Genomic DNA, 25,587 nt, shown 5'->3' with positions numbered 1-25,587 from the left:
CCAGAGCCCTGTCACTTCACAAGATGCGGGAAACCTCTGTTAGTCTGGAGGAGCTGCAGCATTTATTTCTGCACAAACATCCACTGTACATTCACTAGATATTCTCAGAGCTACGAAGTCTTCTGCAGTGTGTAGTGTGCGCGCATGAACGTGAGGTGGAGCGAGAACGAGCGCGTTGTGTGAGTGAAGACAGGCAGGCAGAGGAGCAGAGGAGCAGAATACAGCAGAGATCTGGTCCTGGAGACCAAAGCTACGGTCTCCCCCGCGTACTACAACCGCGGCCAACACTGTTTTGCAAGACAGGCTTCACTAGATAGAACTTTGCGGTTTTGGTGCTTCTGTGTAGTTTGTGTTTGAGTCCGAGTCTGAATAGCGTAGCCACACGCGAGCGCGCATATGCTAGCGCGCATGGGAAATCGACCTGGTAGATTAATATGTGTAAAAAGTTACAAACAGTCCATTTAATTCAAGGCAGAATGATAGGACGATCTTCTCCGCGCCATGGGCACTCTATGCACTGACTGTGACTGAATGTTGTGTTAATGACGTCTGTGCGACCAATCAGGTAATGACAGACAAGGATCATAGCATCAAGCCTGGAGGGGCGGGGGTGCGCGGCGCGCTGGCGCGCCGGTGGTCTACAGGTACAGAGCAGGAGGGAGAGGAAGAGAGAAAGAGAGTGAGGAGTGCAGTGCGCGAATAGCAGACAAGATGAGTGACAGTCGGAAACGAAGCAGCATGTAAAATTGTGGCATTCTGGAAATTATAAGGTTTAGTATAATTATATTAAATAATTTAAGTGATATATGTGCACACATACTAATCATAGGTCAAAATAGCGCTAAATTTGGCTGAATTATAAAAGGCAGAAGTGGTCAAACTAAGAGGCGTTTGGGAGCCGAAAGAGCCGGATCTTGTTGGTGAGCTGAGCTGAGCCAAATGATCTGGCTCACAAAAAAGAGCTGATATTCCCATCACTAGTGGCAACCAACTGCAGACTCAGCCTCCGGCCGCCCGGCGGCGCTCACGTCATCACCTAGCAACAACTCAACAGGTCATCTGTGTGATGACGTCAGGAAACGAAAACAGGAAATTCTGTAGAAACGAAAAGTTCGAGACGATTTCCAGACAAAGGTGGTATTATATAAGAATAATATCTGCTTTCACATGTGTACAGTCAGTACTTTAATGCCGTTGTAGCTGAGGAGGACGATCGCTGCTGTTTTGGTCAGTATCTGTTCTTTTAGTCGCTCTTTAGCATCACAGGTTCAAAGTGTCAGTTCCGCATCCAGGAGCATGACTGCTGCATCAAGTGACAACACTTGATTATTGTGTAATATATGATTTACGGTGGCTTCTGGGTGTTAGCTAGCTACCACTTTAGTTTGTTGAGTCATGTTAATTATGAAAACTAATGATGTTACTGCCCATTATAGGTGTAACGTTTTGCTTTACGTTACCTCATTCTAGCAGGAGTTTATAGTGTCGGTGAGCAGCTAGTGACTAGTAGGTTTCGATACTTCCAGTTCATATTCTACAGTGTTTGTTACTGGATTAACAGTAAGAGTAATATATATATGTGGTTTCTATGTACACAGATGCAGCTACACCGTTACTTAATGAATATAGCTGCATTATAATTGTGTTGATATTGTTGTGTGTATGTTAAACTACCAATCCTCAGTATATTTCTTCATATGAAGGGATGCCATGATCTGAAAAACAGTATTTAACTCAATATTCAGGATTCAAGATGTATTACTGTATTGTCATTTAGTTGAGCTTTGGTGAACTCATGTAAACCAAAAACAAAACAGAAACCTCAAGACGTCACCTCACTGAAACATAAAACATGTGACAGAAACTTAAAACAACATTTTCTGACAATTCAAAGACCAAATGATTTATCAATTATTTGAAATTAGAAGTAATCTAGGTCCTACTGATTATTCCATAATTAATAATCATTGTTAGTGGCAACCTTGAAGCATTCCCATAGGTATGATATTATCACCACAAACTAACTAACTATGATGTGTACTATTATGTACATTCCATTACAGTATCTTATGGTATACCTTAAGAGAGTTAAAGCTTCAGTAGGCAAAATATTTTTGGTATCACTGGGCAAATATTCCATAATAACCTTTCAGCATATTGTAATTCAAGTGTTCTAAGAGATAACTAGACTTCTGCTCCTCCTCATGGCTCTGTTTTCAGGCTTTAGAAAATCTAGCCCGTGACGGGAGACTTTGGCCAATCACAGGTCATTTCAGAGAGAGAGCGTTCCTATTGGCTGTGCTCCGGCTGCACCGGGGACATAGAGGCACATGATTTTATTTTTTTTCAGATTACCTGTCTCATGCATTACTGTCAGGATATAGTGACCGTTTTATAAAAATAACTTTTTTTAATCTCATATTTGCTCCATTTCTACCCACTGCAGCTTTAAGTTATTATTATTCTCCATAGAGATTAATAACCCATCTGGTGTTTTAGGAGTGAAGGAGTCTCTGAATAGGGGCTTTTACAGAACCTGGCTATCCTCGATCTAATATTTTTCTTGTCTTTTTTGTCTTTTAAAAGAAGAGAGGAAGTTGAAAAGATGGTTAGTTGAAGGGAGGAAGTTAAAAAGATAGTTCGTAGGCTGAGATGAGTCCTGTAGAATCTATTAGTAGCCTAATGGTGTACATTTCAGCGAAGGATGGTAGCTTCTGTCTTGTCATTTTTGATGCAGCTCGCACCACTTTATCCAGCTGTTTCATTGAGTTTAGGTGTTGGTGTCCCACACAGTTATCACAAAGTGAAGATGCCCCCTTGATATACTGTACCATCCCGTGATATAAAACCTTTTCAGCTGTTTTGAATAGAAAAGTCTTTGCTGAGGTGTCTTCAGTATTGTTGAAGTAATGACCTCCCACTATAAGAGAGAAAATAATTACTGATGCCAACTTAAAAAAAAAAAAGATTATTTACAATTCATTTCTTTTGCCACTTCCACCCTTTGATGTCCCATTTTTGTCGGAATCTCCACAGATGGCTTGCTTTGACAGCAGTAAGGGGAGTTTGGAGGAGGACAGCTATGAAGGAGCTGTCGGTGGAGAGCTGTCCGGCTGTGCGTTGGCGATGCTGGAAAGGGAACGGGAATCCCTCCTCAGCCCTTCAGAGAGCCCCGGCACCTTCATGAGCGGCACCTCCACCTCCGCTAGTCTGCAGGCCGCCGTCCCCCCCCAGGGCTACGACGTGGACTTTGACCCTCCTCTAGAGAGTAAATACGAGTGCCCTATCTGCCTCATGGCTTTGAGGAACGCCATTCAAACGCCCTGCGGTCACCGATTCTGCAAGAACTGCATCGAGAAGTCTATTCGGTATGCTATTGTGCAGCTCTCTGAAAAATAAATGCGCTCCAGGCCGCAGTAACTGATGCAACCTTTTCACTGACACTAACTTTCCTGCTCAGATATAAAGCACCACACAGAACATGATATTTCTAACGCGCTTCATAAATTATTACTTCCTCTTTGCAAAAACAGTGGTACAGGACAGAAATGCCCTGTGGACAACGAAAGGCTGTTAGAAGACCAGTTGTTTCCAGATAACTTCGCCAAACGGGAGATTCTGTCGCTAACTGTTCGCTGTCAAAACAAAGACTGTGCTGAGAAAATGGAGCTCCGACATTTAGAGGTAAGCATCAGGCATCACTGAGTTTTTTTTTTAATGCAACTCCACAACCAAGAACATGGAAACAGAAAAGTTAAAAGTTAAAAATCTAGAATTTAAAATGCCACTGGGTGGCATCGTAAGATTCAAATGATATTTAGCTCATTTTGATTGCTTAGATGTGTTTATTATGCTGTATAAACCATAAATGATCATATAATTGTTATTATTTATGGTTCATCCATCACTACTTGTAAACAAATAAAAAAAAGAACTGCCTCAGTAAAATAAGGTAGTAAAAAACCAGCCTCTTCCCCTGTCAACACCACCATAGTCAGCACTGTTCCAACATTTCCTCACACTGTGCATCCTGTCTTTGGCATATAAAATATGTGTTAGGTGCCAAGTAGAGAACGCCGTCTTTCTCTGGTTGGACGATGAAATTGTTATATGTCTTACAGTGTCAGCGTCTTCTTTTCCTCCCAGAATCATCTGGCTCAGTGTCAGTTTGCCACCGTGCTGTGCCTACAGTGCCAGGAGCCTGTGAGAAAGAGCCACGTAGAGGAGCACACGACTGTCGAGTGCCAACGGAGACCCGTGTCATGTCCAGATTGTGTGACGAGCTTTGTTTATGAGGAAAGAGAGGTAATGTGGACTCACTTCATCCAATTTGCTCCTCTTGCTTTTTTTTGCCAAAATAGTTTTTCTTGTAGGAAAATGACACAGCTGCATTGTGTATCAGTGAGTATTAGTCTCCTTAAACTCTGTTCTGGTTGCTCCTTCAGCTTCATGAGCAGCAGTGTCCCTTCGCCAATGTCAAGTGCCAGTACTGTGAGATTGATCTCGTCAGAGACCAGGTGAGTTATTCAGTATCTGCCATGAAAAAAAAGGCCTCTGGTAGATCAAAATAGTTGTATAGAGTATTTGTGAATTGTTAATAATTTACTGTAACTTCTGTCAACAATAACTTCTCTTTTGATTAAACAATGGGGAACCATTCAACAACCAGTCACAGTTGATGTGGGCATCCACTATTTCTGCAGCGAGTGCAATCATGACGTTTAAATGGTTTTCTGTGTGAAACAGGAAAGTAATTATCTCCAAGAGGGTTTCCTCATTACTTCTGTCCTCAATTATACAGTAATAACTGGCTTGTTGGAATACTGATTTGAATTAATAGATGGAAATCAAGTAGGGCTGTCATTGATTAAAATGTTTACTCGCATGATTGTCCATAGTTAATCGGGATTAATCGCAAATTAATCACACATTTTGTATTTGTTCAAAATGTACCTTAAAGGGAGATTTGTCAAGCATTTAATACTATTATACTCTTATCAACAATTATGCTGCTTTATGTAAATGTATGTATATATGTATTATTGGAAATCAATTAACAACACAAAACAATGACAAATACTGTCCAGAAACCCTCACAGGTACTGCATTTACAATAAAAAATATGCTCAAACCATAACAGGCAACAACAGCTGTCAGTGTGTCAGTGTGCTGACTTGACTATGACTTGCCCCAAACTGCATGTGATTATCATAAAGTGGTCATGTCTGTAAAGGGGAGACTCGTGGGTACCCATAGAACCCATTTTCATTCACATATCTTGATGTCAGAGGTCAAGGGACCCCTTTGAAAATGGCCATACAAGTTTTTGCCTCGCCAAAATTTAGCATAAGTTTGGAGCGTTATTTAGCCTCCTTTGCGACAAGCTATTATGACATGGTTGGAACCAATGGATTTCTTAGGTTTTCTAGTTTCGTATGATGCCAGATCTTCACTCCAGCTTTAAAACGTAGCCCGCTGCAACCTTAAAAATCATAAGTTGCGTTAATGTGTTAAAGAAATTAGGTGCGTTAAAATGGATTTGCGTTAACGCATTATTATCGTGTTAACTTTGACAGCCCTACAGTGAAGCTAAGCTAATGTTTTTTGTTTCAGATGGAATCTCATTGTGATATAGATTGCCCAAAAGCACCCATCGCCTGTAACTTCAGCACCTTTGGATGTAAGGAAAGGGTACGTGATCACATTCAAATCTTCTACACACTGTTAAAGAGAACAATCCTTGAGAACGTGGTTTGTTACACGACTATTAGCCCTATCAGCACCGCAGACCAGATGTCTCAAAGAAAAATCGTCTGTCTCCGCAGATGCAGCGCCACAACCTGGCTCAGCACATGCAGGAGTTCACACAGAGTCACATGCGCTACATGGCCGAGTTCGTGCGTGGCCTCAGCCTCAACGGCACCTCACCCAAATCCCTGTGGGCGCTACGACCCTCCGTTTCCTCCGAGGATCAAGGAGCTGCGGCGTCGTCGGCCTGTAGCGGGCCCAGAGGAGCTGCGAGCTGCAGCAGCAGCAGCAGCAACTGTGCCCCGGGTCAGCCCAATGAGGCCATGCAGAGTATCAGGGAGATGGACAGACGGCTGGTACACCAGGATCACCAGCTGCGTGAGCTCATCATCTTAAAAGAAACACAGGTAAAGAGGAAGACATGTGCATGCGACTTGTCATGGAATCTATGACCTTACAAAATGATTTAATGTAGAGTTAGTTGGCGGCTTTTAAAAGACAAAGACGAGCCAGAGAATCAAGCCTCAATCTGGTACTCAGTGGCTCAATGGTTTTACATAAAGAGATACCACTATATTTTATATTTCATTAGACCCTGGTCATTTGGGGGAAAGTGTGAATTAGGAGAAGAAAAGGAGATGTAAAAGTTGCTCTGTTGGAAAATATAGTTCCAGTAAAAATCAGGGCTGTCAGTCGATTAAGTCGATTATTTAATCTTGATTAATCACAATTGTCCATAGTTGATCGCGAATAATAGCATGATTGTCCATAGTTATTAATCGCACATTCTTTATCTGTTTAAAATGTACCTTAAAGGGAGATTTGCCAAGTATTTAATACTCTTATCAACATGGGAGTGGGCAAATATGCTGCTTTATGTAAATGTATGTATATATTTATTATTGGAAATCAATGAACAACTCAAAACAATGACAAATATGGTCCAGAAACCCTCACAGGTACTGCATTTAGCATTAAAAAAATATGCTCAAATCATAACATGGCAAACTGCAGCTCAACCGACAGCGACAGCTGTCAGTGTGTCAGTGTGCTGACTTGACTATGACTTGCCCCAAACTGCATGTGATTATCATAAAGTGAGCATGTCTGTAAAGGGGAGACTCGTGGGTACACATAGAACCCATTTACATTCACTGATCTTGAGGTCAAGGGACCCCTTTTGAAAATGGACATGCCAGTTATTCCTCGCCAAAATTGAGCGTGAGTTTGGAGCGTTATTTAATCTCCTTCCTCACTAGCTAGTATGACAGAGTTGGCCAAGAGTTTACCAATGGATTCTTTAGGTTTTCTAGTTTCATATGATACCAGTATCTTCACTCTAGCTTTAAAACTGAGCCAGCTACAACCAAAAAATCGCAAGTTGCGTTAATACGTTAAAGAAATTAGCGGCGTTAAAACGAATTTCACGTTATTATCGTGTTAACGTTGGCAGCCCTAGTAAAGATACATGATGCTTTAGCCATGCTTTCCTCAGATCATAGATCAATATTGAGTTTGAGTTGTGTCTCCATTAATTTTCCAGATGGTTCAGTTGTTCTGGCAGCACATTGTCTCTACCTGTTTGAGCACAGACAGTTTAACCGTGTGTCTGCTCAGGACTGAGCTGTGCTTTTCAGTCGGCCGTCTTGTATTTTAATCAATACAGCTGTCTACACAGGCTCTCATGTTTCACTCCCGCTGTACCCTTTTAAAGACGTCTATTCTCTTTCATTTTACATGCATAATTACAGTGATTGTGTGTTTGGCTCTGAGTGCCTCCAAAACACAGGGGACCTACACTCAATACTGTGCCTGAACGCATCCTGTGTAAAACCAGATTTTTTAACCTATTGTTCCGTCTCTTCCTCAGGCCGGCCAGCTCGCAGAGATCCGGCGTAAAGTGTCGATGCTGGAGGAGACCGTGAAGGACCTGGAGTCCCAGCAGTGTCACGGCATCTTCATCTGGCGCCTCAAAGGTTTCTCTGCCCACGTGCGGAGCCAAGAAGCAGGCCTGCCGGTGGTCGAGCACAGCCCCGGCTTCTACACGGGCCGTCCGGGCTACAAGCTGTGCCTGCGCCTCCACCTGCAGACCCCCAACGCCCCGCGCTGCTCCAACTTCATCTCCCTCTTCGTCCACACCATGCAAGGAGTTTTCGACGGGCAGCTGACCTGGCCGTTCCAGGGCACCATCCGCCTCGCCATCCTGGACCAGGGCCCCGAGGGTCAGCACCACATGGAGCTGATGGAGACTAAACCAGACCTGCAGGCCTTCCAGAAGCCCACCATCCAGCGCAACCCCAAAGGGTTCGGCTACGTCACCTTCCTGCACCTGCATCAGCTGACTCAGAGAACCTTTGTGAAAGACGACACTCTGCTCATCCGCTGCGAGGTGACGCCGCGCTTTGACAATATGTTTCACCGTGAGGGACCGGCAGTGCAGCCGCGAGGACCCGAGGCCTCAGTTTCGAGGGACTAAAAGTCAAACTCGTATCTCGTATCTCGTATCTCGTATCTCGTACCTCGTATCTCGTATCACGTATCTCGTATCGTGCTGAGATGTCAGCACAGTGAACCTCCCAGTGTTTGAATACTGCTCAGTTAATTTTAATGAATGGACATCAGGAGGAGGAAAATTGATGTTCACACCCATTTAAAATTTGGACAGTGCAAGTATGCTAGTATTTATGTGTTTAACAACTTTTAAATGTCAGTGTGATTTTAGTTTTAATAATAAATAAACTGGGAAAAAAAAGTTGGGAAACTTGTGTTTTGCGGATTATTTCTCTGTTGTTACAATGCTAATGGTCATTGTATTTTACATTGTTGGAAAGCCTGTTTATTTACCTTCACAACGATGTCCAACTTGTAAGGATCATGCATTTGTGGGATGAGCAGCACAGCTGATTATGTGGGTAGCGCCCAAGAACAATTTGCCAAAATGCTCACAAATGCATGATCCTTACAAGCTGGAAATAATTGTGAAGGTAAATAAACAGGCTTTCCAACGATGTAAAATACAATGCCAATTAGCATAGTAACAACAGAGAAATAATCGACCAAACACAAGTTTCCCAACTTTTTTTCCCCAGTTTATATACAGCACAATCCTTTTTAATATATTTGAAATGTATGTTCTCACCCATAAGGTACCAACATTCAGCAGCGAGCCTTATAAGTTACATTTTTGTATAATAGTCAGAAGTGTTTAATCAGCTCAACATCACCAGTTTTAGATGTGCACTCGCTGCCTGCAGACTGAATGTTACTGCAAGACTTTGCGCTCTTGTTCTGGTTGTTGGAGACGGCACTGAATGTGAAAATGATGTTAAAGATACCCTGTGGAGTTTTTGACCACCAGTGATGCCATGGAGTAATGTTTTTACGAGCAGATGTCCATTATATCCTCTTACTATAAGACATACGCATGTATGCACAGGGGCGTGTAGGTGATGAGACGCACATTCTCAACGACTGCAGAGAGTGAGAAGAAAAATGAGTAGTGCACACAAGCTATAAAAAAAAAATGAAGAACAAGGCGAACAGGTAAAACGAATCCCCCCAGGAGGAGACGCTCTGGGCTGTGTAGCAATTTTGTTGTAGTGGCCACAGTGGAAAGTGGAATTGCGAGTCGTGTGATGTGCTTTGGTTGAAAAAGACATTTTCCCCACACCGAATCATATAAAAGAAGTGGCTATAAAACAGTGAAGAAGTGCCACAAGCACAATTTGAGTCCAACAAAAATAAAACATCTGTAAGAGCTCTAACAGCACTTGCATGCTGACTTTTATTGAGTTTAACTTTTGTTTTTAACAATCATTGATGTGGCTGCGTGGATTTGAGGCAATGCATACTCTGCAAAAAAATCTTCTTGTTGTGCAGTGCCTTTTGGGAGTATTCAGAAGAATATTTCTCACTGAACATTTTAGAAATTACAGCTTTGCTCCAGTTTAGGAGTGTTGACGGAGTGGATCAGAAAGTTGGAGTTGAAGCAGATGATTATTGTCCTGATCATCCCTGACAAAAGAGTAATTGTTTTTGTGATTATTAGGTTTTTGATTTGTCCATTTGCAGAGAGTCAGCCGGCTCAGACAGACAGGGTTTCTAATGTGCAAGTGCAACGGATCCAAAACACGGTAATCTGTTTTTGTCTGTGTATGCGCCAGGTGAGCAACTTTCATTGGAATGAATGGGGTGCTATCTTGGAATACAGTATCTATTTATTTTTTAATATATCTGTTGGGGAAACGAGAAGTTGAGTAGAGAAGATGAAGCAGCGGACAGAGCAAAGAAACGGTGTGTCCATCAAACAAAAGGATGGCTGTGTAGTATCCCTTGGTGTCATGGTATTACAGAGGATATTTGGTGGAGGTCACATGGCAAGCAATTTAGAAATGTTCCAGCAAAGGAAGAAGAAGAAGACTACTAGTTGATGTACGGATGGATATTTGGAAACATTGCAAAATATTCAAAAGTCTGCTTCGCAAGTGTTTTATGAGGCATGAAATGAATTCAACACATTTGTTGGACCTCAAGGATACATAAGAGTGTATTTCGATGAGAAACACTGACCGTAAACTTAACTGTGTTTACACAAAAAACTCCACAGGGTACCTTTTCAGTAAGGTACATTTAAGGAAAAGGAATAGCAAAACACATTCATGTGCGTTCCAATATCAGCATCTCATGCTTCACTACTTTTGACTGTCCTGTTTTTGGGGAATCACTGTGGCAAAATCAGTCTTTACACTTTCTGTTTACCCTGTTTCATCACCACTTTGGATTTTTATATACATATCATACATTACAGCTGTGCCGATTTGTCACTAAGTTGCTCATTTTGTTGAGAATTTATTGTGCCTTTCATCAAAGTTCCTACCTAATCCAACATGATGGGTCATTGTCTTTACTTTACACCAACATGCTGCCTGTTAAGCCTTTACATTATGCTATTCATTTTTTGTATTGTTTTTGTTTTAGTATTGTAAAACATCTGTAACATTGCATTGTTATGATGCCATTCAGTTATTTCACTGTGTAAAATAATGATTACTGTTGATGTTAATAATTGAATGAGATGTTGTTTGCCTCGAATTTCAGCATATGATCCAAATACTGATGAAAATAGCCTTAAATTAAAGTGAAACTTACTTAAAGTCACAGCCACTGTCTAACATTTAATGTCTTTTACTGAAATTAAGACATTATGACGGAAACAATATTAATTGATTTGTAATTGTTGTTTTTTTTATTATTATTATTTAAACCAAGGAACCAAAATTGGAAAGGTTTTTGCTGCACTAAAGGAACTTGGTAAAAATATTTCCTCTAAGAAAAATAGAGTTAAGAGTAGTCTCGTCTTATAACAGGACGCTGTGTAAGTATTAATAATGTGTCCTGAATTACTGAAGTTCTTAATTTTTTCAGATGATTCTGATTTAGTAAACATTTTTAAACTCGAAAGCTTAACTTGCAAAAAGAATGACAGGAATTAAGTGAATTTAGTTCTTAAGATATGTAACAGAACTGCAACACTCAAAAAGCAGGGAGACATCTATGTGAATACATCCAACACCATTTTATTCATTTAAAATCCAACCAAATCAAAAGTCCCCTTTCCCCCAATTGCACCATCATCATACCTCAAAATATTCAAAAAATCATACATATAGCATCATAAATAGCCGTCTGCGTTCTATCTGCGTTATCTTTTATTCATCAATGTAAGGGAATTTTTTGTTAGCTCCATATCCTGAGTGACCTGATCTGGTTTCTCTCCCTTCTTGTTTGACTTCTTCTTCTGGTTGACTTTGAGGTGCGTCCGTGGGGCTGCTTGCCTTGCCGCTTGTTAGAGAAACTGAAATGTCATGTCATACAGATATTATATTAGATCAAAATGCATACAGTAGTGCAAGAGTATAGAATAGTATTTTTGTCAACTGTCACATGATTGTCAATTATGAGTCAATCTTTTCCTGTTTTAGATTTCTGACTCACTTGGAGCTCTTGGAGCTTCTTTCCCGCACTTGAGTGTGCTCTGAGCGAAGCACTCTGCCATCCAGGATAACACCTCGCCACAATATCTGACCTAGACAGAGCCAGACATGACTGAGGGTTATACAAACTCTCGGTCAGATTACTTACAAGCTAGTGCAGTTGAGGTCACTTTTTTTCCAGGTTTACCTGATCCTCCATGGATGTCAGTCGTTTCTCTTGGTCCTTGAACCCACCGACAATCCTGAGCAAGCTCTGAACCCTTAGTCACAAACAAAAATCTGTTAATTTCAATGCTGCAATAATCAATATTCCACCACCAGGGGGCAAAAGAGCTTTAAAACAAGCTACAGTTTTTGTGCAGGGCATGCAGTGTCCAGTAGGGATATCAGAGCTTGTTTGTGTCTCTGTGTTCCAATACCCATACATACTATGTAGTATGCCAGAAAAAGATTTAGTATGACAAACACAGTATGACAAAAATACCAGGATGTCCTACTATATCCGGTTGCATTTTGCAGTATGCAAGCAGTATGCACGCTTTTCTGGTTATTCTGACCAGTACCTACTTTGTAAGGGCAGCTGCAGTATATACTAAAAGTAAAAAGTATGTGATTTGGAACGTAGCCACTCCTACTATACAGATCTACATTACTTTGAGGAGGTACTCTTGAGCCTCTCCTCGCTGCTCTCCCAATGCTGGCGTTCCAGTTTGGCCAGGTAGTTCTCTTTCTGCACCGTCTCCCATGTTATCAGCCTCTGGTCTAGCCCCGCCGGCAGCTCCCTCTCTGGCAAAACACACACACACACACACACACACACACACACACACACACACAAGGAGGCAGTCCAATAACCAATTAACCAACAGGCAATCTTCATGGATAGAGCAGGTGAAGGACAGAGATAAGCACCCAGTTGGTTTTCCAGTATTTCAATTCATTTTAATTTAGCCAGATAAGCCAAAATTGACTATTTCAATAACTGTTTGAAATAAAGTAGAATGGCTTAAAGGAACAATATGTAAGTTTTTACACTTATAAATGTTATTTAATCATTTTTTTTATTGCCAATGTGTGAACATGTTGTAACCTAACCTAAAAAAAAAGAGGCTTTCCGTGACTTTCTTAGTTTCTTCTATCAGCCTGTAGACTGTTTTTAATGTGAAGAATGCAGGCTGGTTTTTCCGGGAAAATCCAACAGATGTGACGTCATGCGCGTTCACAAGTGCCTTTACTCTCTTCAGCTCCGCTTCAGCGCTAACAGTGTGCAATGATAGCTAATGTTCAGTTAGAGATGGAGTCTGCTAATGTAGAGAAATGAGCAGCCCCCACCACAACTCAGACTCCAACACAAACTTCACGGGAGCACAAAAAAACAAAGTTATATCTTGTGAAGCCCGTCTTACAGAACAGGAATGTGACCGACGTCGGGGGGGAAAACTAGGATCAACATCGGCCGGGGCTTCGTTTCATGGAGGGACCTCCGTTTGGTTTTGGGTATCAAAATGGCCCACGAGCCAGCAAAATTCCTATTGGACAGGTAAGATAACATCACTGCCAAACATGTGAAATATTTAGTGATATTATGGTTTTAGCTGTCAATCCCGTTCAGTCTCATGTGTGTTGCCTCACTCTTTTGACCGATGATCGCTCGCATCTACGTAGTGCAAGCGCGAGCAACAGGACAACATTGACTGTCGTTGACTTAACAGCCACAGGTGTCACTATTAACAAGCAATTTCTGATTCTTACCTACAGTCCCTTTAATAAATTAGTTACTAATGGAAAGATGGTGAAATATGCAGATATAACCTTCATACCAAGATGCTCCTGCTTGGACGCCGGCTGCTTGACGAGGCTGAGGAGGAGCTGAGAGAGGTGGCTGATGATGATGAAGGGTGGGGCCAGAGCTGGACGGCTGTGGTACTCCACAATCAGGTTGTATCTCTGGAACTTCCAGAAGATGTCAGTGTTGCCCTGCACTACCTGGAACGTGTAGCTGCAAATGGAACAAAAAAAAGAAAGAAAGAACAAAAAGCTAATAAAATCAGTTTGTGTTTTTTGATTTTATAATGTACAAAGAAGCCACTAGCTATGTCAACGCATGTCACAAACACATGGAGGGTTTTCTGGATTCCCGGCCTCTTACCTGAACATGGCAATGAGCAGGTTTAGCAGCAGGACGTTGGTGACAAGAAGGAAGATAACCAGCAGCAGGATGACCAGCCAGTTGGCATAGATGTTGGGACATGGCGGCCGTAGGCCCATGATAATCTCCTCTGAGTCATCGGTGCAGTTAATTTCAGGCATGCGAGCAGCTGTGCTCCGTTAAATGAAGAAAATGAGATTAGAAGACATTTAGGCTAATGGAAAGCATCCTTGATTGCATAAATTATTCAAATGTAACATTCACACAACAGTCACACTGCACATTTGTCATGGATAAACACACATTTAGAAGTTGCATCTTCTATACACTGAATGAATAAAGAAATTAGCATCTACTGTGATTTACCATCTATTTCCTCCAGGGGGATCTGGCCAAAAATGTGCAGGTAGGGGCGGTACAAGGCTCTGCGAAACACCCAGTCAATCCTTGGGTCGTTGGGGTGGAGAAGAGCCTGGGTGGCGACGCCGTACGCAATCATCCACACACTCAGGAAAAAAAGGAAGAAGAAAACGTCCTTCATCTGCATGGGAGAAACAGACATGTTTTCGTCTTTTTAATGGGCTTCACTACGTCTACATTGTCTTCATCTATGATCATGAACATCACTTAAAGGTGTCATGTTGTAGACAGTGAGATTTCCATGTCTCTTGTGACTATGAAGCAGGTCTAGGTGTCATATTGTGAAAGTATCAAAATGCTCAATCCATGGAGAAATGCACACAGCCCGTATTCAGAAACTCTAAACGAGCCATCAGGGGCTTCTGTGAGGTTGTGATGTCACAACTATACAGCATAGACTGCATATAAGAAGTGGATGTTGTCACCGTGACGTCACCCATTGGTTTGTGGACTGGCGTTTTATAGTCTCAAGTTCAACATTTTGGCCGTCGCCATCTTAATTTTTGTCTATCGCTTTTGTCCATGGATTTTTTGCAACCAGAAGTGACACGAGAGGGTGGTGCTAAGTACAACCGAACGCTGAATAACATTTTCAGGGGACCAAAATGTCCCACACTGGACAACGCCGTGGTAGCATCCCCTACTTTATGGTCTATTTGACTCTAAATGGGACCATCATTTTTTGAACATCATTCTGTATTGAAGAAGACTTGAAACTAGCGATTGAGACCATAAATTCATGTTTACAATGTTTACTGAGCTAAAGTATCAAGTGAGAAGTAGGCTCACTTGCTCATAGACTTCTTTTTGCAACCAGAGGAGTCGCCCCCTGCTGGCTATTAGAAAGAATGCAAGTTTAAGGTGCATTAGCTTCACTTCTCAGACCCTCTGCTATACAGTCATCGGTGACAGTGCAGCTGCGTAAGACCAGAAAATGCTGACCAATCACAGCAGACTGGGTTTTTCGGGAGGAGGGTTTAAAGAGACAGACGCTAAAACGGAGCATTTCAGACGGAGGGTGAGCACAGGTATATTCAGACAGACAGTAGGAGAAAAATTACGTGTTTTTAAAACATTAAAGCATGTAAACATGTTCTAGTAGAAACCCCAAATACAAGAATGAACCTAAAAATGAGCACGATATGTCCACTTTAAAATGTCCATAATTGGAATATTTAGATAGTAATGCTTTGTTTTGGTCACCATTCTTTCCACAATGATGATCTTGGGGCCCAGCTGCTTGTGAATCGCAAAGATGTGGATCAGACGCAGAGTGAACACCATGAAGTCTATCGCCAGAACCGTCCTTCCTGCCTCATACGTGTTGCTCACCATCCTGCAAAATCAAAGAAAACAGACATTACTTACTGTGTGGTTTATTCAATTATTTCCCTTCTTCCCATTCAGTAATTCATTCACACACTCCTTTATCTTAATGCTCTAACCTAGACCATCATAACAACAAATCTCGAGCCTATTGTGTTTTATTTCCTCAGTGTCATCAATGTCACTTACCTGCATGAAACCCCAACAACAAAGAGTGAGATGGCAACCATGTCGCACTTGTTCCAGTTGTCCTCTACATAGAGCTTGAACTTCTTCAAGATGTTTATCTCTTCGTCCGTGAAGAAGCTCTGTGTCATAAAAGACAGTTTATTCATTACTATAGGACATCATTATTTGTACACTTTTTAAAAATCTAAAATAAAAAACAGAGCCAGTCATTTTCCAGCAACCTTCCAGCAACCAAAGTGTGATGTGACTTTTATTCCTGTTGCAAGAGTCTGGCTTTCATTTCTACTTCCAACATTTTGATAGAATATTCATGTGCTTTAGTAGTAATTTGGTAGAAAGTGATATGTAACAGTAATTGGACTGAAATATAAATAGCATTACTATCTAAATTTAGGTTGTGTGCTACTGTAAAGTTTCATTCTTTCATACATTTCATATGTAAATGTATTCACATCCTAATTCTAGTTCTTTGCACGTAAATGAGGCTTTAATAAACCTTTTCAAGCTTTTTTAATATTTCTCTCATGTTAACATACCCACTGCCAGGTCATACACTGGAGTCCTATTCAGACACACCTGCAGGGCCGACAGAGAGTTAGCGGGGACACAGTCCTCCTGCTTTAGAAGCACCAGCAGTGTCCCAAACTCTCAATCCTGTAAAATGTCTCTTGCACTTAGAGTGTAAGGTTGAGTTGTCTCCTGTGGTTTGAACTGGGCACCTGTAAGTGCATCAAGGACCAACGCTTGGTCCCTCGATGGCACACTTGGTTTGAGAACAAGCTGAGGGAAGTATACTGTTTTCATAGAGTGATAGGCCCAATCCCAATGTCGCCCCCCCTGCCCTCCCCCTACAGCCTTAAGACCTGAACCCTCACGGAATTAACAGATGTCACGTGGTAAATGTTTGAGTGTTAGAGGCAGTCAATAAATCGCGTACTCCAAAAGGTCCAACTAGGCAGCGCTGATCAAATATGAATCAATATTCTGTTACTGTATGCTTAAGCCATGTTGAGATCAGTTGAGGTAATACCATGTACCGCCCACCAGCCGGAGCACAGCCAATAGGAACGCTCAACTGGAACGCTCTCTCTCTGAAATGACCTGTGATTGGCCAAAGTCTCGCGTCACAGGCTATATTTTCTAAAGCCTGAAAACAGAGCCATGAGGAGGTGCAGATGTCTCGTTTTCTCTCAGAACACTTGAATTACAATATGCTGAAAAGTTATTATGGAATTTGTTGCCCAATGATGCCAAAAATATACTGCCTACTGAAACTTTAAGCAAAATTAAAAGAAATGGTTGATAAATAAACCAGGTGTGTAATATAATTTATTGCTTGTATTACTCGGATTTCATGTGTTTTTTATGTACCATCTTAAATCCTTAATGTTTCTGTGTAAATTTAAATATGCCTGGCTGAACACCCGTGTGCCGTCCTCCTTTTATCGTTTTGTTTTTTTTAACGACTGCGGGCTTCCACTGGTAACCGCGGTAACCCTGTGTTTAACATTGCAATGCTATGAATTGTGGGTAATTTCCTCAGGCAAAATCTGCAGAAATGCGGACTTACGGAAAGTATTTATGAAGGGCTCAAAATGTTTGCAAGAGAGCCCTCATGGACTTGACGATCCGACAGAGGGACAGCTCTAAACCCTCACAGACTTTGTGGGAACGCGCCTCAAAATCTGTGAGCCTGTGAGTGTGGACATTGGGATTGGGACATAGACTGGTGTGTAAACTCTGACTGTCCTACCACAAAGCCCAGCATGACGACCAAATCCTAGTATAGTATATATAGTACTACGCAAGACACAGTTGTCTAAATCAGCAGCACTTTCACAACCGCTACAGTAAATATAAATAATATATCTTCCCCCTTGATGTTTTTCCCATTGTGTTGCATTAGTTGACCTATACAAAATAGTCAAAATTGGTGAAGTGAAATGGTGGTACCCCTGGCTTAGAGGTTTTGCAGACTCTGGGGCCTTTCAGAACAGGTGTGTATATACTGTATACACTGAGATCATGTGACCAATCATGTGACACTTAGATTGCACACAGGTGGACTTTATTTAACTAATTATGTGACTTCTGAAGGTAACTGGTAGCACCAGATGTTATTTAGGGGCTTCATAGCAAATTAATACATATGCATATGCATGCGCCACTTTTCAGTTTTTTATTTATTTTTTTATTTTTTAAGAACGTTTTTTTCATTTCCCTTCACCAATTTTGACTATTTTGTGTACGTCCATTTCATAAAATACAAATATACATTTTTAAATTTAAAGGTTATATTGACAAATCACTTTTTAAAAATAATGCATTTTAGAAAGGTGTCGAATAAATGTATGGCTTTTCTTCAAACAAATTATCATGGCTGTGATTTAGTCATTTTAAACATTTTGATGGGTCCAAAATGAATGTTTTGCTCATATTTATGGAAGATATCTGACTTTCCGTTCCCACTTCTAACAAGGCTTGAGAGCCAACAGTACAACGACATTGGTATCGCCTGGTATCTCTGTGTTGTCAGTGATCAAGTTGCCAGTCAGTGACGAAAAGACGGATAAATGGCTGAGTTTGGCACTGGCGTCTCCATCAGGCTGTCCAAAGTTATAAATTGTACCTTTAAATTCCAGGTTGTGATGCAACATACTAGGGAAAACACAAAGGGGAGTGAATACTTTTGCAAGACACTATAAATCTACTTCTACCAGATCTGTGTTCAGTGTGTTTAAAAGACAGAATTCCCCAACAAAATATTTTAATAAAAGCAGTAGGGGAGTCTGGTATTCCTTCCTATTTATTTGCAGCACTGCTGATGGTGTTTGACCTTTTCGGGGGAATAAATGATTTGTATATAAAGCTGGAAGTCTTGTAAACTAGGCGTAATATGTAGAGTGGGAGACTGAGCGTAAACCGATCAAATGTCATCACAGATGAACTTGTGTTGGTTTAATATAAGGTAGTGATATTCTGAATTCTCTATATAAATAACAATAAAACAGCCCTGATTATCTAAAACCTCTCCTAGACTGACATTATATGAACAGTCAGGAGTAATATCATGGATGTATTAATGGAACTGGATACAGCGTTGGAGGCGGGGCCCCGTTAATTCCTACAAAAGTTGCTCAGTGGCACGTGATGCTGAAATGGCTCGACTTCTGACTGGAAAAGTACCCGGATCTTACGGCGATCTTCTGCATCCATTGGGCCCATGGAGCAGCTGCGGTAGCGTCCGCTCGGTCACATGGCTCGGTTACGGGGTCACAGCCGTCACGCTGTCGTCACGGCTTGCAAACTCCGCCTCCCAGCCCTCGCTCCAGCCTCGGTCTGGGTCTCATTCACATGAACGCAGGAAGGTAAATAACTCTGGATTCAGCTATTAGTGGGTTTTACAACTTTTAGGACCTAATAGGTTAAATAAGGGCTATTAGAGTATTCGTACTGGGAAGTTGATTCACCTCAAAAAATATTATCCGCTGAGTTACAGACGTCCCATTTCCCAATGTAAGTCTATGGGAAAAAGTATTTTTGGGCCCAATGGCATCACGTCACGGACACGGAAGTTGTAGTACCGCCGTTTGGCCACTACAAAAATTGGCATCAATGACTGGCCTTCTTCCTGGGGGCTTGAGCAATACGCTGTTAGCACTACAATGTAATGGATAGAAAATCCTCACCCGGCAAGTGAACCCCAGTGAGGTCCGTTGATGTAATGAGATATACAGTAATACAGTAATGGTTTTCCTAACCTTGTGAAAGTGAGCAGCTTTAAACCAGCTCATCTACCATATATAAAAAGCTGGTAAATTTACAGTCTCTCACTTCATTCTGTGAACAGTATGGTGAGAAGAGAGACGCAGACTGTGCTATTGTCTTCCTGTAGGGAAAAGCATGAACCTCTGGGCTCGGTAGCATGCCGGGGTCGCCTGTAGCAGTGTGCTTCTTTATTTGGAAACCCGTACCATAGTTCTGTTCAGCTCAGGGACTTTCTGAGAGGCGTGTTGAGAAAGCGAGCAGAGGGAACGAGGCCTGTCTCATCTGGGGCCTTTGTGCCCATGGGAGGGCTCAGTGGGAGGGAGTCAGGCAGAAAGGTGAACGGCTCATGAATCCTTAAAACCCCAGAGAGAATGAGCTTATTGTAGCGATTCGCATCACCTCCTACTCAGATTTGGCTGACTTTCCAGGGCTGAACGCTGTCATGCAAACACATCTAATAACAGTGCTTCAAAAGAGGGCTCACACTGCATAGAAAGATGTGGCTCCTTAACGAATAAAATCACGACATAATGATCTTAAAATGTGTTCAATTATAAAGGCGCCAGTAAGATTGGATGCTTTGGCGATCACCTGTCGAAGTTCCTCCAGCACCAAGGTGAAGACCCAGAAGTAGAGCATTATCTCTTGGGGCCCGGGGCCAAGGGGCGGCGGTGGGCGGAAGTCTAGCAGGAGCACGTAGGTGAAGAGGAAGAGGAAGGCGAAGTACATGATGACGTTACCGAGGAACACGGTGACGGGAGCGCTCCAGAAGCGGCGCCAGCGGCGGAGCAAGAAACGCCACCAGACGGAGGCACAGCTCTGAGCTTCTGGACCTCCAGGCAAAGAGTCCCTGGAAAACAAAGAGCGGGAAAGACACTCGAGAGCTTCTCAAACTCGTTTTACACACAAAACATAACCAACAAGTATTTAGTGATCTAAAGATCGGAACATGGGAAGATTTTTGATGTTGTTTTAACCATTGATTATTGGGTGTTGATGCAGGCTGGATGTCCTCCAGGTTTTATGTTATACCATCACAGATGAACATTGTCTTCTTATGCGAGTGTGTGTGGTGGGTTTTAGCCTGTTTTACTCATTTTTATTATTTATTGTATGTATTTATAAGTTGTTTGTATTCATTAGGGCTATCAAAGTTAACACAATAATAACACGTTAACGCAAATTTGTTTTAACGCCACTAATTTCTTTAACGCATTAACGCAACTTGAAATTTTTAGGGTGTAGCGGGCTCAGTTTTAAAGCTGAAGTAAAGACCCTGGTATCATCACTCTTTAAATAACGCTCCAAACTTGTGCTATAAATTTTGGCGAGGAAAAACTGGTATGGCCATTTTCAAAGGGGTCCCTTGACCTCTGACATCAAAATATGTGAATTAAAATGGGTTCTATGGGTACCCAAGAGTCTCCCCTTTAAAGACATGCCCATTTATGATTTGAGCATATTTTGTTTATGCTAAATGCAGTACCTGGGAGGGTTTCTGGACAATATTTGTCATTGTTTTGTGTTGTTAATTGATTTCCATTAATAAATATATACATATATTTACATAAAGCAGCATATTTGCCCACTCCCATGATGATAAGAGTGTTAAATACTTGACAAATATCCCTTTAAGGTACATTTTGAGCAGATCAAAAATTTGAGATTAATTTGCGATTAATCGCGATTAACTATGGAAAATCATGCGATTATTTGTGATTAAATATCTTAATCGATTGACAGCCCTAGCATTTATTTATATTTGGGCTGCAACTAACGGTTATTTTCTTTGTCGATTAATCTGTTGATTATTTTCTCGATTAATCGATTAATTGTTTGGTCTGTAAAATGTCAGAAAACGGTGAAAAATGTCGATCAGTGTTTCCCAAAGCCCAAGATGATGTCCTCAAATGTATTGTTTTGTCCACAACTCACAGAAATGTCCCTTAACTGTCACAGAGGAGTAAAGAAACCAGAAAATATTCACATGTAAGAAGCTGGAATTAGAGAATTTTTTTTTCTTAAAAATGACTCAAACCGATTAATCGATTATCAAAATAGTTGATGATTAATTTAATAGTTGACAACTAATAGATTAATCAATTAATTGTTGCAGCTCTATATTTCATCATGTTTTGTATGTGTCCTGTGTTTCACTTGGCTGCAAGACAATAAAGTTAAAATAAAATGGTGCATCTGACTTTTATGCTGCAGCTGTATTTAAGCTGAGGTCAGCATACAATGCAGAAAGAACTACTGAGAATAAGAAATTGAGCAGTCAAACATCTTAAATAATGATTAACAAAGATCATTTTCAGATTATTTATCCACAATTTATATGTATTACTTCATTGCAAACTTACAAAGGGTCATCGTCGTCAGTTAACAGTAAAGCCTTTTCTGTATCCAGACTGTCCAGCTCCACAAACTGCTCGCTTTTATTACGATTATCAAGTTCCTCATCACTGAGAAACACATAAGAGAATGTCAGTGCACACAACAAAAAGACATCCACGTGAAGGATAAGATAAATGGTGGGGCAGCATAAGATTGATCACCTGAACTTGATGAGGTTGGTCCAGATGAGTGGTGGACAGAAGAAAGACACCACCAGTTTGGAGATGGCCGTGTCTGTCGTCATCGCCCCCCACCAAATCTTTGTGAGGAGAGCCTGCAGTAAAAGTTCAGTCTTGTATCATGTAGGTTAAAATCAGACAGGGTTACACAGCAAGGACAAATGAACATCTGAATGAAGTTTACCACCAGAGGGCGTCACAGCACAGAGTATTTCTGGCTTTACAGTCTTGTTACTAAATCCATGGAAGCATCATACAGGGAGTTACCCAGCTGGTTAGAGAAGAAAATGCTAATTTCCCCTCCTCATCAAGGCGTGTGAACCGTTTCCTTCTCCACAGCTGTCTAGTTGCTGCTTGATGAGTAGTTTCCATGAAAGGACACCTGATGCTTAATCATGGGTTTGTACCAGACCAGTAAAATACATATTCTCCTGAAGCCTTACACAGCTTCCCATTTATAAAAACATATATCTTTTCCAACTGTGTGCTTTGAGTAAAATATGACTTCGCAGTCAGAGTTTTCTGCATACGAACATTCCCCGCTGACATTGAATACCAATTAACTCTCAATGAGGACTTTGAAATGACAAGGGCGTCTATTTAGGTGAGATTGTATAGTGAATAGAGTCCAGTGACCAGGAAAATTATATGACTTTGAAATAAGTATCTGATGGCATGCAGCGCCCTGGAAAGGTTCTTTAATAACTGCAGGTTAACACAGTATTTCAATACAGAATCTCCTGGTCAAATGCACAGTATTTTTAAACTGTTGGATGAAAGTTAAAGGGGACATATCATGAAAAAGAAACTCACTTTTTCAGTCTTTTTGCACATACATTTGGGTATCTGGAGTGCCTACTAACCCACAAACTGTGAAATAAGACAACCCAGTCAGTTTTTTGTGGGCTGCCTATAGATCAGAAAACATTCAACAAGCCATTCAGATTTGGCTCCCCTTCCTATGTCACATGCAGGCTCATTAGAATGCAACGTGTCCTATCTTAGTATCTCCACTATAGACTGTACATATAGATGGACGACACGTCTCAACTTCCTCCCTTTGGACAGAAGTGAAGCCAAAATATCCCGGATATGGTAGCTGCCATCTTGAGATTTTGATGTCATTTGGAGCCGGAGTCTGCGCAGTAGTGTTCAAGCAGTTGAAGCCGCGGTATCGAGGTCCCGCCCACAAACCCACCTGAGCAAATCACGAGCCAAGCACGGTCGAATCTTGTTAGCGTGAGCCACCTAGCTGCTACGTTAGTGCCACGAAAGCTGTTTGGCTAGAAAGACACAACAAACTAACCATAATAACTCTATAACTACATTTATGATCAAATTAACGCATGTTCTATTACACAGACTTGTGACAGTTATGGAAAGTTAAAGTTGCATTTCTTCTCCCGTACAATTCCAAACAGAAACCATCTTTGGGAAAAATGTATTTGACATGTACTTTGACTTTTTAGTTTGGCTCATGTCCTATCCGCTAACATGGAGGGAGCGGGATTTATGACCTATACTGCAACCAGCCACCAGGGGGGCAATCGAGATGTTTTGGCTTCACTTTTGGGGAGCTGTCATGTCGTCCATCTTTATATACAGTCTATGATCTCCACCCACAGCTTGAGGACTTTCTTGCAAAGGTGCACCATATTTTTTTCACAAGCCAATCAGAGTTAGACTGGGCTTTTTCAGAAGGAGGGTTTAAAGAGACAGGCACTAAAACGGAACATTTCAGACAGAGGGTGAATACATATATGTTCAGACAGACATTATGAGAAAAATAATGACTTTTTTGAACATTAAAGCATGTAAACATATTCTAGTAGCAACCCAAAATACAAGTATGAACCTGAAAATGAGCATGATATGTCCCCTTTAATATGTTTTACAAAAAGAATCAGTTAAATTGGAGCCAAATGAGCACATGGATGTGTCTTCTTGTTACCTGAACTCCATCGTGGGCAAAGAAGGACTTGGCATCTGCCTCAGTCGCCAAGTTAAGGACCGTAGATTTGCTCCAGCAGTGTGTTCTCCTCACTAACAAAGCATAAGCTCTGTCTTCACTGTTGGAGTAACACTCTCCAAAGACATCTGCCACAATAAGAACAGTTGGGTACACAGTGTCAGACACTCGGCTGCATTTGAAGAATTGCACATTCAGATTCATATTTCCTTCCCTTCCAGCGGGATCTGATTGTTTTTGCATTGTTGGAGGTCAGTAAGTGTACCTCTCGCTATGTTTGTCCTTAGCTCTTTTTTTTTTGTGGAACGGTTTGTGTACTCACCAAGGGCAAACTGCTCATACTTCGCCTCCTTCATACTTCGTGCAGATTCAGCCTCAGATTCCAGTCGTGCCATCTCTTTCAGAATTTTACAACCCGCCAGCGCTGCCGCAACCGCCTCAGGGCCCTGAAGGATTAAAAGAAAGCTGGATCCAAGAAATGGGTCTGAGAGAGGGATCTGAGAAATCTAGTTGGAATTTTAGAGAGCTGCGTGTACTGAGTGCATCAGGCTGCAATAGATACAATTCTACATGCAAGTACTGTTTCTAAAGGATTTCAGTCTGAGTGTTATGACCATGTAACGTTTATAGGCACATACGTACGGTGCATAACATGTAAGCACTCCTGTGTTGTTCGACTGATATTTGAATTTACTTTACCCTGTATTTACCACTGTTGTGAACACATACATCTTAGATGAAGTTGCTGTTATACCTGTCAATCAGTTTGGGTATGACAGCAGGTTCCAACCCTATGTTTTGAACATTGGTTGTGGACTCGTTTCACCTTGGACATGACTAAAGTGGTGTTTTTACAGACCTGAGATACAAAAAACTTCCCTCCTTTGCCAGTGTTTATGCCCATTTACTATAACTCATGCATATACTTTACATTTCTGTTGACTATTTTTCAAAGCATACCATTGGTTTTCAAGATTTTATTTTTTCCTTGACTCCTTTCTGGCTTTAATTTCAGTTCATTTCAGTGCACTATGAAAATCAACTCTCAAACTTTGTTGAGAAGAGGTGATTCATCATAGTGAACAGCATGTCTTCATTTACTTCAGTCTAAGGTGCATGACGTGCTTGACTGTGCAGATTGATCTGAAAAATATGCATCAACATCTCTGCTTGTTGATTGTAATAACTTACAGAAATTAATGGAAAACAAAGACTGTCTGGACCTGAAGTTTTGGAAAATATTTGGTAGTTTTGCACACCATATGCAGTTTTTTTGCGAATGGGTAAAGATATGCAAGACCGCTCTATGGTCCTTCCTTTTCTTACTGTGAGTTAAATGAGAAGATAGCTACCACTCTTATACAGTGACTGAAAACAGCTAGTCTGGCTCTGTCCAAAGGCTCTCCCTCTCTGAAGCAACACTGCTTCTAGAAATAGTATATAACCCCC

The 25,587-nt window shown here is 41.3% G+C and overlaps 2 protein-coding genes across 10 annotated transcripts in view; one reads left to right on the top strand and one right to left on the bottom strand.

Annotated features, from left to right (window-relative positions):
• Positions 1-1,013: 1,013 nt before the first annotated feature.
• On the top strand, positions 1,014-10,543 carry traf6 (TNF receptor-associated factor 6). 9 transcript variants are annotated; one of them, XR_012592245.1, is made up of 10 exons: positions 1,043-1,227; positions 3,037-3,368; positions 3,534-3,684; positions 4,147-4,305; positions 4,446-4,517; positions 5,614-5,691; positions 5,826-6,155; positions 7,619-8,460; positions 8,838-9,291; positions 9,845-10,543. XR_012592245.1 is itself a non-coding variant. In XM_074622563.1 (8 exons), exons 2-8 carry the CDS (start codon positions 3,037-3,039, stop codon positions 8,222-8,224), a joined length of 1,728 nt encoding a protein of 575 aa, XP_074478664.1. In that variant the 5' UTR covers positions 1,014-1,134; the 3' UTR covers positions 8,225-10,543. The 9 variants fall into 9 exon arrangements, 4 of the variants coding, with proteins under 4 accessions (XP_074478664.1, XP_074478644.1, XP_074478673.1 ...); XR_012592246.1 differs by having other exon boundaries at positions 9,837-10,543; XR_012592244.1 differs by having other exon boundaries at positions 8,838-10,543.
• Positions 10,544-11,307: 764 nt separating this feature from the next.
• trpm5 (transient receptor potential cation channel, subfamily M, member 5) overlaps positions 11,308-25,587 on the bottom strand; it is a 30,677-nt gene continuing 16,397 nt past the window's right edge. The window contains exons 13-26 of the mRNA XM_074622532.1: positions 24,461-24,584; positions 24,121-24,266; positions 22,152-22,264; positions 21,957-22,058; positions 20,185-20,443; positions 15,826-15,944; positions 15,514-15,646; positions 14,257-14,431; positions 13,891-14,059; positions 13,562-13,740; positions 12,395-12,527; positions 11,929-12,001; positions 11,743-11,833; positions 11,308-11,602 (exon numbers count right to left, since the gene is read on the bottom strand). Coding sequence (XP_074478633.1) covers positions 11,457-11,602; positions 11,743-11,833; positions 11,929-12,001; positions 12,395-12,527; positions 13,562-13,740; positions 13,891-14,059; positions 14,257-14,431; positions 15,514-15,646; positions 15,826-15,944; positions 20,185-20,443; positions 21,957-22,058; positions 22,152-22,264; positions 24,121-24,266; positions 24,461-24,584 — 1,962 coding nt within the window. The 3' untranslated portion in view covers positions 11,308-11,456. The remainder of the gene's footprint in view (positions 11,603-11,742; positions 11,834-11,928; positions 12,002-12,394; positions 12,528-13,561; positions 13,741-13,890; positions 14,060-14,256; positions 14,432-15,513; positions 15,647-15,825; positions 15,945-20,184; positions 20,444-21,956; positions 22,059-22,151; positions 22,265-24,120; positions 24,267-24,460; positions 24,585-25,587) is intronic.

This window comes from Sebastes fasciatus, chromosome 2 (genome assembly GCF_043250625.1).
Source record: "Sebastes fasciatus isolate fSebFas1 chromosome 2, fSebFas1.pri, whole genome shotgun sequence".
In the NCBI taxonomy this organism is placed as follows: domain Eukaryota; kingdom Metazoa; phylum Chordata; class Actinopteri; order Perciformes; family Sebastidae; genus Sebastes; species Sebastes fasciatus.
This window is presented reverse-complemented; position numbering and strand designations above follow the sequence as displayed.

What these genes read in the sequence shown, in the direction of transcription:
- traf6 (XM_074622563.1), top strand. Translation starts at nt 3,037, where the DNA reads ATGGCTTGCTTTGACAGCAGTAAGGGGAGTTTGGAGGAGGACAGCTAT. An exon ending in TGCATCGAGAAGTCTATTCG is followed by an intron (nt 3,369 to 3,533) that starts GTATGCTATTGT and finishes TTGCAAAAACAG; the next exon opens with TGGTACAGGACAGAAATGCC. An exon ending in CCTTTGGATGTAAGGAAAGG is followed by an intron (nt 5,692 to 5,825) that starts GTACGTGATCAC and finishes CTGTCTCCGCAG; the next exon opens with ATGCAGCGCCACAACCTGGC.